The sequence below is a fragment of the Struthio camelus genome, chromosome 1 (genome assembly GCF_040807025.1).
Source record: "Struthio camelus isolate bStrCam1 chromosome 1, bStrCam1.hap1, whole genome shotgun sequence".
Taxonomy (NCBI): Eukaryota; Metazoa; Chordata; class Aves; order Struthioniformes; family Struthionidae; genus Struthio; species Struthio camelus.
In genome coordinates, this window is record NC_090942.1 from 102,073,868 (window position 1) to 102,086,529 (window position 12,662).

General features: G+C 36.6%; 1 protein-coding gene across 1 annotated transcript in view; it reads left to right on the forward strand.

The window, feature by feature from the left end:
* NECTIN3 (nectin cell adhesion molecule 3) overlaps positions 1 to 12,240 on the forward strand; it is a 72,055-nt gene extending 59,815 nt beyond the window's left edge. Inside the window, exons 6-9 of the mRNA XM_068908339.1 lie at positions 2,649 to 2,787; positions 3,320 to 3,404; positions 8,559 to 8,621; positions 9,175 to 12,240. Coding sequence (XP_068764440.1) covers positions 2,649 to 2,787; positions 3,320 to 3,404; positions 8,559 to 8,621; positions 9,175 to 9,351 — 464 coding nt within the window. The 3' untranslated portion in view covers positions 9,352 to 12,240. The remainder of the gene's footprint in view (positions 1 to 2,648; positions 2,788 to 3,319; positions 3,405 to 8,558; positions 8,622 to 9,174) is intronic.
* Positions 12,241 to 12,662: the final 422 nt, after the last annotated feature.

The window sequence follows — 12,662 nt, forward strand, 5'->3', positions numbered from 1 at the left end:
GTATTTCTTCTGGAAGACCCTAAGCTTACAAAACAAAAAGCTTACTGGCTTTAGAAACAATTTTTAAAAGGGTGAACAACTGAGAATGATAAGTAGGGATAGTTGCTGTCTAAACAATTGCACATTAAGCACAGCTAATACAATAGCTAGAATTCATTTTCTTAAAATTCGCCTTGTTTTCAGATGCTGTAGCTTTGCTTTAACCATATTTATTGGAGTAAAACAAATTCCACCTATTTGTGACCAGCTGGTCATACATTGCTATATAGTTGGCACCATATCTTAGGTGCTTTCTGACTTGTTCAGCTTGGCAAGATGGTCTGGGTTTCTGATCAGTCCTATGGTTAGACTGGTTTAATTTTTGTACCTACTTCTTTGCCAAAGCAATTCAAAAGCAAATTAAGTGAGCACTGTAATAATTGCACTTCAGTTCCTATACATTGCTACTCTTGTTCTAAGAGTACCTCTGTTTCCTGGTTTTGAGAGAGAATTGAGTGGCTGTTGTCATATCACCCAAAACCAGATTCAATGGCCAAACTTTCGTTGCGCTTATAATACTTGAGGGTGTTACAACAGTATTGCAGAACTTACCAGAAAAGGGCTGCTAATGGTCTATCAAACCGAAGTACACTAGGAAATCTACAGGCAAGAAACTCTTCTAGTGAAGCTGTAATCACAAGACCAGTATCTTCATGAATTTTGGACCTAATGCTGTTCTTCTGTTTCGTGCTTAAGCAAGATGGCATCCAGTGTAAGCACATCCAGTGTAAGCACATCCAGTGTAAGCACATCCAGTGTAAGCACATCCAGTGTAAGCACATCCAGTGTAAGCACATCCAGTGTAAGCACATCCAGTGTAAGCACATCCAGTGTAAGCACATCCAGTGTAAGCACATCCAGTGTAAGCACATCCAGTGTAAGCACATCCAGTGTAAGCACATCCAGTGTAAGCACATCCAGTGTAAGCTAAACTTGAGCCAGTTCATGTGCCTAGTCCTCATGAGAAAAGAGGAACTGGTTTTTTAGGTATATAGGGTAGTGTCTGACAGCAAATGAAGCTTATGTCAGGAAAGCTGTTTTCATTAAATATATTTCCTGAAATAGAACACTGATCACTTAAGATGATAGGTTACGTCAATTTTGGAGTGAGTTAGCTTCCTGCTATTAAGGTATCAACATTAAGGTATAAAACCATAGCTTAACGGAAGAAGTTAGGGGAAAAAAAACACTTAGTTCCATTATTTTGTGTTTATCTAGTTTTTATTTAAACAATTCATGTGAGTTCACCTCACTCCCGTGAGTGTTCTTTCATATGCTGTGAGAGGGCAGGAATCCCTTTATCAGATTGGAAATGAGCTTTTTCCAAAATCAGGAATGGAAGTAGGGTGACATTATCCAGCTTTCTGACACAGAAGCTGGACAGCGTTTGAAATACAAGTAATAGATGCTTGTTCTTGTTTTTGATACAGTAGTAGAGTGTATAGCTGAAAAGGCTCCTAAAATTCCCTCTGCTGAGAGACTGAATGGAGGAGGATTGAGTGGTATTTGGAAAAACATAGTATATGATTGTTCCTGAAGGAAAATGATGAAAGTATACTGCATAAAAATGCATTACCAGGTATAGAGCTGAGTAAACTTTAAGCTCCTTTGCCATTACCTTTCTGATCCAGTAAACAATACAGATCAGAGCAGTTGTTCCGTATTTCTGCATGTTTACCTACATTTTGCAGGTAACAGTTTCACTGAAGCTAGTACGAATTGTTAGAGTTGGGTGACTTTGTGATAAGCCTGTTGATGTAAATATGGATAGTTTGCTGGTTGCATATAACACTCAGAGTGATGGTACTGAATTAAAGCTTGCTAGAGGGTTTCAAACTTAGTCTTGTGAAAGACTTTTAAATGTTTATTGAATTTCTAGCATAGTAGAAGGGTGACTTTTAAGGACTGCCACGTGTTAATTCAGTATTACAGTTGTAAAACATAAGGATTGACGATGTTGAGGTTAAACCAAAACTACTTTAATAATAATCTCTTCTTCCCCCTAAAGTGAAAGCAAATTACTGGAGGGAGGGCTCAGTGTTAAAGCTTATTTATAAAAATGACTTTTTTTAATAACTTTAAGTCCTAGAGATGACAGATGGTCTTAGGGGCTGCTTTGGTAAGTGTAAACCAAGCATTAGTGGGTTTGCATGTTCATTGCTTGTAGCAGTATATCTTCTTCTTTGATTCTAAATTTGTTTTCTCTTTCTGCAGATTTCAGTAGCCTTAAAGAAAGATTGCAAGTAGAGCATAGTTATCTATATTTTTTGAGTTTAAAAAGCTTGCTAGCTTGCTCATGTAAGTGCAAAGCATGTGTTCTGTAACTGCATCTTGCTTTGAAATTGAAAATAAAAGCATGCAGCTAGTATTTTCAATTAAGAAGTAGTCAATGAGATTCTTGCAAGGGTATTAATTATTCCTAAGCTCTTTTTTATTCAACCAATTTTTGAATTGGGCAGCTCAAACCAAGACGCAAAAGTGATAGCGCAGAAAGAAGACTCCTACTTAGTGATACAAGGAAGAAATGTTTCTCAGAGCAACGCTGAAATATGAGTACTGAAAACATGCAAATTTATTTAAAAAGTGTAATCTATGCTATCGTGTTACAGATGTGCCATTTAAGCAGACATCTTCTGTTGCTGTAGCAGGGGCTGTGATTGGAGCAGTCCTTGCTCTTTTTATCATTACCATCTTTGTGACAGTGCTGCTGACCCCAAGGAAAAAAAGGCCATCCTATCTTGACAAAGTGTAAGTATATATTGGATTTCTTAATTGGAAGAAATATGCAGAAAACTCGTATTTTTTTTCTACATAAATACTTAAAAGATTGAGTTCCCATAGAAACTGTTCAGTTGTCACAGTTCCAGGGTAGCATTTTCAGAGCGTACAAATGATACAAAATCACGTCTTTCTGAAAAGAAATGAGGAAGCTAAGCATGACTTAATAGGTAACATAATTCCTTCAAAAGAAGATTTGGGAAAGAAAATCACTTCCAATTTGAACTGGAGAGCAGGAGGAGAAGTATATCTTGTTTGTTGCCGCAAACACTGTAGGCTATTGGTTTATCATAACTGCGGGCCTAACATAAGAGTAAATCAAACGTACTTTGCAAGCATTGTTGATGTTAAAATATTCCTTTCATGTGCTATTGCTGACTGAAAGGTGCGTGTTCCTAAACGTGCCCTTTGGGTGGTCTGACTGCTAAAAAAAATATTGAATTGACCCTTCAGTTGGAGTTCGCAAACATGGCTTGCCATACTTTGTTTTTTTTAAATACAGGATTGATCTCCCACCCACTCACAAACCATCTTCTTCAAATGAGGACAGAGCATTCTCTGTACCACAGAAAGAAGCCACACTTCAGGTGAGTGAGTGGTTATTTATAACCTTAAACTGAGGAGAAGTGTTAACTTCACTTTTAATTTAGCCTGGTTTTTGTTTCCTGATAATGCACAGAGTCTTTCTGTTGTTAGTTCATAACCAAAAAGTTTTCTTACCTTTTGGGATATCTGAATTTTATGTTTTTGGTGTTAATGTGATATGTAAATGTGGGGGAAGTGCCAGATAAATCCTTTTTGGGTCTCTAATAGCGTTATAGACTGCTAATCTCGAACCAAAGAAGCTGTAGATGTCTGTTCTCTAAGCACCTTAGAATTTAATGATTTTCATGAATGACTTTTAATATTTGGAGCAAATATATTTGATAAACTTCACGAGTGACTTCAGCATGATCTTCCTTGCTAGAGAGCTTCTGTGACTTATAGCAACAACTGCCATTCTTTAGTTACTGAGGTCTGAGCGATGGGAGTATATTGGAATTTTGGCTTTTATGTGGGTAACTCATGGGACTGTTTTGATTCTCATGGAAGATCACTAAATCACTCTTAAATGCTTGCAATTATGTGACTTTCAATTTTTATCTCTTGTCTTGAGCTGATCTTCATCAGCTCTGTGCCAGATCTGTGACAAGTATTTGAACTTTTAATATGCTTCCATGAGTAGCTTAATGAGATCTGAAGTAATGCTGTCTAAACAAGGAATTCGCCTGTGCTTTCTTCTGTGTGCTGAAGTTCCTCGCCAGCGTTTGGTGTCTGTGTGGCTGCGGTCCGATCTAACTAGATCGGAGAGCTAATACACTAGGAAGCTGATTCTAGCAAATGAGAAAGTTAAAATAAGAGGAGAGAAAGGGAAGGAAGGACTGCTTTTCTTAGCTGGAGCATGGGCTGGCACTGGATAGGGCTGCTTGTGAAACTCCAGGTGAGTTATCTGATTGAATGAATTCGAAATGATTCTTTTGTACCAGGCAACGCAAAAGTACCTGTTTACAGGAGATAGCTTGAACTAACAGTATTGATAATTACACTTCATATAATAAACCAGTCTGTTTATGAAGACCACATAGATCCCAACTGTAGCCCCAAGTGTGATTTCGGTATACATTGAATCAGTCGGTCTGATTTTAGATTTCTGCTGTCACTGAAGAAAACATTAAGCATTTGTTCTCAATATTAGCGAGAACTTGACTGTAATTGTTCTTAATGGATTTTTTGTTCCATCTTCATTAATTCATATATGACATGTGAATATGGTCTCTGCATCACTGTATTATCTCTCTCACTCTGACTTCCTAACAATCACAGACAAAATCCTGAGCTTTAAGTATTTTGGTGAAAAATTATCTTGCCTACAGAATCACAAGACATGGATTATTGTAAAAGATGTATTTATGCATGTGTGGTGCTGCTAGACAGAAAAACAGTGATGGAAGGAAATGCAATTTTTTTCTCTTAACAGGGCTCTTCATAAAGTATAGCGCCTGTTGGTTTCCTTCTGTGAACTCTGTCCACTATATCTGAATTCTGTTTGGTGTTTACCTATTGTGACTTCTGCACTGATAAAAACGCTTACAATAAAGGAGCTAAGAAAAGCTGAAAGTGACTATAATCCGTATGTTGAACATAAGATGCCTTACTAAAAAAGGGAGGAAAAAAAAAAAGTAAATAGAGGAAAGACCCTAAACAGGCTGAACTGAATACTTGGGTCCCTCAAGTTGGATGAATACAGTTATAAGCTGTTTTGGGAAAAGGAAGAGAAAGATGATCCAGTTCCTTTTCAGGCTAGGTATTAACTATACTTTATTTAAAAATCATGGGTACTGGCGTAATACTGTTAGCATGCATGTTCTGTTTCCCTTCTGTGGAACTCTGTAAATATGAAAAGAATTGGCGCTGGAGGCTTATGAATCTGCTAATAATGTTACTCATAAACACCACGTGCTGTTTGTTAATGCTTTAGGCAAGAGCTTCCATTTAATCTAATAGAGATAAGTGTCAAAGTACTAGCTTTAACCAAGAAGTTATGGTTATGTTGTTTTGATGTAATAAGCCAGCACCTGAATAGCTGTAAGGAGGGGAAGGAAGTGAGTAAGCCCAAGAGTAAGCAGCTTGTCATGATGTCTTCTTGTCCTGTTTGACTAAAACGCTACTAGCCTTGGAATTCATTTCTAATGCTGTTTGAATAATGTTGTCTAGACATAAATGAGAAGTATGCTGCTAAGCCTTTTTCTGGGTTGTTCAGATATAAGCTTTTGGTTACAGTGAAAGGTACTGCAGGGGAGGGGTTGCTGCATTGTCAACAGCAATAGAAAATCAAATTCGATTTGAGTGCAAATGATAAGCTACACAGAGATGCAAAAGTGAAATGTCTTCTGCTGTTCAAAAAGATAATTGGATTGATTGAATTTAAGCTGTTTTCATTAGACTGATATATTTAATATGCACATTTTTTAGTTATTACCTCTACAGCTCTTTTCCAAGTCATACACAGTAGCTTTTTTGGATCATGTGAATTATTTTTAGAGCTAATGGAATTGAAATTCTCTTGTTTGTTTCAACAGTTAATGTTTAACTGAGATTTTTACCCGTGCCTGAGTAGATAGGGATTGGTATTAAAATAAAAGGGGGATATTGTATGTTTAGTAACACTGGATAACAAATGCAGAGTAGATTATGAAAAGCATTTATGTGCTGCTGCTAAATAACAAGCTTCATGTATGTAACTGAGTATTCATCACCATGATATCTCTACGTTGATATTTGTGGAAGCCAATATATGAGTTTCTGTGGCTCACTTCAGAATCGCAAAGAGCAAGTTCACTTGTGACCCCAAAATAGTAGGGCAGAGGTCCAAAACAAAGGAATGGTTAACAGAGCAAAGAAGAATGACAGTGTAAATAGTTCTACTGCTTTCAGTTTTATTTACTGTGAAGACTGTAAAGTCATCTTATCTCCTTTTTTCTTTTCACTACAAAACTAGTGCTTTTGTCTCTTTTCCTAATTGTCATGTAAATGCTATATTGTTACTCAGAGCTACTTTTTGCGTATAATGCTAAAGATTAATGTCTTTACTGAGCAGCATGAAGGTTATGTCCTTGGTGACAGAGGGATGTTACCGTGGCAATTCAGTTTTGAGGCGAATCAACAGGAAGCTGAGCAGTGGAAGGATTTTAGTAGCTTGAAAAGCTACTATGGCATAATATTAATTAAGGGAGTGGGGAGAAGGCACTAATTCAGGCAGTCTTTTGAATTATTAGTTAGATTCACTTTTCAAAGTGATGTCTACTTTGCTGAAAAATGGGACTGAATCAAAAATACTCTTTGACATTGTGAAGGATTAGTTATGTGTAGCTTGACAGGCCCCTCCAAAGGCAGAGGGGGAACTGATTTTTGTATAGTACAATGCATGCTCAGCGTTCTCAAAGCATTGAGGAATCAACTGGGCTTTTTGTCACATCAGAAATAAAACTGGAGAAGGGAAATAGTTATTCTAGGCTAGTTATTCAAGGCTAGTAATTCTAGCCTTGGGAAGACTGACTTCAGACTTGCGTCTTATAAGACTAGTAAAGCTAGCTTGTCGAATGCTGCAGCTCTTTAATGATAATGTTTGCATTCCTACTCAAAACAGAGAAGATGATGGTGAAATTGTAATAGCATAAAAGCATAAAGCTAAAAAACACCCTTTGTGAATGGTGATATTTCTGGATCAGATTTGAAAAGATGGCCCATAGTAGTGCTGAATCTGGCATAATAGGGATTCATTATAGATTATGACTCTTGTGGACTCCGCTCATTGTTTTCCTAATGTTCTTAATACAGGTGAGACTCTCTTCTGAAACGGAAGAGAAAGAATTATTATTATAATTTACTTTAGACTGAGGAGCTGTTTAGGCAAACAAGATTGAATAGAAAGAAGCACAAAATGCATGCAGATGAACTCATCTATATTAATGAAGGACCTTACAATGGAAGAAATCATTAACCTGATGTGGACCAGAATGAGGCACGAAACTGATTTTGTTAATGGACTTTGACTGTATGAAGACAATAACATACTGTCTGGGATGGATGCTGGTAAATGAGAAGTGATAGATATTGTGAGTTGATGCAGTATTGTTGTAGTTGGATTTCTGTATTGGAAAGGGTAAGAAAATGTAAGATGAAGATGTTAGTGAGATACTGATTTAGCGTTTCAAGGACTGTTTGAGAAGGAGCATGTTTAGAGTGAAACAGTGATGTATATAATCCCTTTATAAAAAAAAAAAAACCTAAAAAATACAACTATGCAAACTGTTGTAAGCATCAAAGCAGAAAAACACAGGTATGCTATGTCCTTCTGCATCTGAACACTCTTGTGTAGACCACCGCCTGTTTTCTTTGACAAAATGTAATGGTTTTGAGTTTTGTCACGCGCTCCACGGCGGTAAAAGGTGCAACTCCTTTCTCTGACAAGGGTTTTGTGTTTTAATGCTGTACAAGAAGATCTCCCTGATTTCTAGTTGTAGTATAGTAAATGGACCCACCAGAACTTGCTCTTCTGGTTTCCAGTGCTTGTCTATGTCATGTGTAAATCCACTGTTGGTAGAAATTCTAGAGCAGGCAGATTTCCTGTCCGTGCCCTCGCCCGCCCACTGCCGATAACATTAGCCTTTAATGATAACGTTAGTGTTTTTGTTCCTCACGTGCATGTGTGGTGAATTCATGTTCAGCAATATGTCTCATTCTGGTAAGTGATAAGCAACATATTCTTGAAATAAATCTACAGATTGCCTTCTAGTAGTTAAGGAGCAAAAGCAGTAAGACTCTAGAAAAAATATTTTACTGGAATTATGAGGCAACAAACTTGATGAGTAAGACTAGGAGAAATAGGTCTGTGAAGCAGTGGAAAAAACTGTTGGAGTGGAGAAAGGATCATAGAACACAGGTTTTTTTCAACTTGTAGTTCACAGTGAAGGTGCAGGTCAGGTTAAGAACTAAATAACTCAGTATTACTTTAAAACTTGAACTAAGTAAAAATGTGGAAAAAGAAAAGGGGAAGGAGGTGAAAGCATGAAAGATTATTGAGACTTGAAATAGGTTTTCTTCCTCTTGTAAGATTAGCAGCTTAACTACCTAGTATCTTAGCTACCTCTTCTGCAGTATTGAATTCTGACTTGCTTCTGCTGTAACTTTTCTTCTTTCAGAAAGAAAATTTTGCTTCACAAAGCCAGTACAGAGAGAGAGATACTGGGAACTTGCAGTACCTGGTAAATAATAAAACAGATTAAATTCTGGGCCAAAGCTTTGATTTTTATCTTGTTCTTAATATAATTTTGCACAGATATTTTCCATGAAGAACAGAATTTGTCTATCCTAGTCAATAACTGTTGGATGTGTAGGTTTGCTACCCATGAAATGAAACAAGCGTGTATCATTCTAATAACTTGTATTTCCTATGTAGCTTTGACTAGCTTCAATACGGAAACACTAGAACTCTGAAGTTATTACTGAATAAAATAACAAAGCACAGGAGTGCTGACAGACGTTTTTGTAGCTTGCTTTGCTTTTTAGAGTCAGTGAGTCTTAAAATCTACTTTCCTTTTAAAATAAAATTTTGAGGCTAACCCTGAGGAGCTACTAACAGTTTTGTTTAAATTTGTTTTAGTTGTTAGAGTTTTTAAGGTCATGTTTCTTGAATCAAAGGACTATTCTGGAGATCATGCACCTTTTACTTTACTTTTATCTTGCTTCTGTAGCAAGAATGGGAAATGCAGGATCATTAACTATGAACCTGACTAATTTTTGTGTGTGTGTGTTTAGAAAGCTGTGAATGGAAGGCAACTTAACTGCGAGGCTGAAGAGCCCCAGGAACAAGAGAGTCTTCAGCAAATGTACCCTGCTTATGAGCAAACATACTACAAAAACTGGAGTAGCAGACACCATCAGAGCTCAGGATCTGGAAGAGTTTACATCAATCCAAGGGAGCATTATGTGTGATTCTGTACTTGGATATCAGTTTTAATATGTGAAGCTTTTAACACTTGTTGACTGTATGACCAATATGTCCTAGTGATTTTCTTCTGTAAAAGAGTTGATCTTTTTTTCCTGTGGGAAGAAATTGCATGGAGAATTTTGTGTAGATAAACTCTGTGGAATTTGTGACTTAACTGGCTTCTAGTGTTTGGTATGCATTTGTTGTTTTAGTACAATATCAGTCTGCCAGAAAAGGAGTCCTACCTGGTTTTATTAACCTCTGTCTTAAAATGTATGAATTACAGATGAATTGGCTGATACATGCCAGAATGTAGTTAGACTACTTTTTCTGGTTGTTTCTGGGATTGTTCTCTCTCCCTCCTCCCCCGATGGATATTTTGAATGGAAATTGCTATACTGATTTAAAAGTGAGTAAATAAGAGCAAGTGAGCTGAATTCCTGGTTAAATGAGCAGTCACAGGCTGTGAATTGGTTTTTGTTGCATCTTTTTAGAAAACTTAAGATAACTATTATTTTGACTGGCCACAGCTATTGTTTTCTCCACTACCTCTCCCAGTCAAATGAACAACTAGACTACCTCTCTACTACTGGTTTGTTTCATAACATACATGGTGTGCCTTCCCAGCTTGTAAAAACTGAAGCAGTTTACTTACCTGAGAACCTTTTTGTTTCCTTTTATTTTGATCTTGACTGCCAACTGATGTACTTCCTGACTGTAGGTCTATATGAAACTTAGTTGCAGGAAGCAGATTGCTAGACTGACAAAACTCAGAAGTGTTTCACATGTAACCGCACCTTACCTACAAATTGCTATTAGCTGTTTGTCCAAGGATTGCTCCTATTTAAGCATTGCAGAGTTTGCTGTTGCTTGGTAATAAATACATTTCATTTTCTTTGTTTTCTTCTCAGCTTGCTGGTAAAATTGCTGCCTGGCATATGGTCTTACATCTTAGCAAGAGAAGGAAGGCCTCTATATAGGCTTTCAGCACTATCTTTTAATCTTAAATTAGATGACAATAGTACTGTGAAGAAATTAGTGAATGTCCTGATGTTGCCAGTGCTAATAGTGTTCCTGATGAAATTCTAAGGGTGCAGGTAATGGTTGAAAAACATGCTCAAGATCTTTTCAAAAGAATCCCGTTTTCTTTGAGAGTAGAAAGAAATATTCTGTGAGTAAAAAGGGTCTATATAATGTATTGATGCAAAAACGGGCTCATGTGGCAATCTTAGAGTAATTGAAGACAGCAGGAAGTAAGACAGTGCATAAAATTTGCTGAAGAAGCTTGACCATAAATGCTAGAATAGTGAATTTCAGTCAGATGACCCTAAGATTAAACATGGAGAGGAATGACTGTTTCATACTAAACTCGTAGTTTTTAAAAAAAAATCACTTGTGCAATATTAAGGTGTTTTCTCTAAAGACATACTTTGATTTTTCAGGCAGAAGGGGGGAGAATCATAGTTGTACAAGTAATAGAACTGAAAAGCAGTATAATTAAGTACGCTGCAGACAGTGCTGTTTTAAAACCTGTATTCGTTGCCATCATTGTCAAGTTTCTGGTGTTTAAAGTAAATCCGACAATAGGGATAGGTAAGTGTGTAGATTATTTCAGGTAGCGGCTGGAAGCTCATGGTTTAGGTCCGTGTATTATGAACACTGTACAGATAGACATTGGCTGTTCTCTTGCTGAGCAGCTTAACATTATATGCTGCTGATGAAGTTGACTACTGAGCTAGTGGCAAAGGAAAAGGTTGAGGAGAAAGACTGTTTCTGGGGAGCTTTCTTTGAACCGTTGTCAACTTGTCCTTCTCAGATGGACCGATGAGCACCTACATTTAAATGCTGAGCAGCTGTTTTCAACTTTCAGGTCTGTTCCTGTATTTGAGATCTGAAGAAGGATTTGTGTGCCCCAATAATTATATTTTCCAGTAATGTCAGTTTAAGTTGCTACCTCTTTCCACAAGTGTTGTATCACTTAACACATATGTAACGTGTTACCGCAGCGCAAAAAAAGCTATTATGAGAACATGAAAAGAAAACACACTGCCTTGGCCAAAAATTAAAAGAAACAGAATGACAGAATGTCGCGATGAACTATATCACTTCAAATAATTTAACCAGTATCACTGAGCAAAACTTAATTTAAAAAAAAGTAGATATGAGTTACACTAAATTCATTAGTTCAGTGTGATCATTTCAACTCCTGTGATGTTGGCAGATGATCCAAAAACAGTTTTTTGTCTTTAGGTTTAGACTTCATTCTTCTACCAATTTCTGTTCTTATTGACAGATACATTTTAGTTTAAAAAGTTGAAATTGGGAGGAAGGAGGCAGAAAGGGAGAATGTCATCAACAAAGTTATAATTGTGTTGTTATCATAAAATTGTTTGGTTCTGTTAGCTTTCTGTATAGCGAAGTATTGAATTGCCTTTGGAATTTGTAAAAGTGCAAATAAGACTATTTAAAGAAAAGATGTAGTCCAACTATGTTGCTCAAGTTATATGAACAAACTACAAAAAAACTTGAATTGCAAGCTGCCCATCAGCCCATAGTTTGTCCTTAAGTAATTAGGGAAATGTATTAATGTGGTTATTACCTGTAAGACACTTAAAGGGTTTTTGGTAATATATTCAGGGAAGTTTAGAGTATTAAGTTTTCTGAAATATTGCCTACAGTCTTAGGTTTGGGTGGATGTGGTGGGGGGCACTCTAATGTAGAATTCTCTGAAGAGAACAGATAGATATCTACTAGTTAGGATTTCCCACAGAAAGGATTGTTCATAGAAGTGAATTAATCTACCTTTTTAAGATGTAGAAAATAGCTTTTTATTTTTGTACATCTTCAAATGTTTGTGTTTTGATTTTTTTTGAATAAAAGCACTCAAATTAGAAGTTTTTTGTATGTTGCTTAGACTCTAAGATTCCTTAAGGTATGAAAAATGCATCCACCTTCTTGATGGTATTCTCTTCATCTCTGGTTCTATCTGCAGAGCATGTTATATTTTTCTAACAGTGCCACTTCTGAATATCTATGGTGGTGGATGCTGATTTGAGATGCACTTTCAGCGTTTGTTTTATTTAACTGGAATGTAGTACTTCCTGAAGATCTAGCCCTTCTAGGGTTTAAATTGACCACCCAAAATCACTGCTGAGGGAGGTAGGGATGGAGAGGAAGAATCTTAATTCATGCTTCTAGCTTTAATAAATACGAATTGTCCTCTGCTCAAGTATATTTAAAAATCTACAACCTTAGTCTAGTCAGTAAAGATATAAATGCTTTTGGATATGATACAAAGGATAAGCAAGAAAACTTT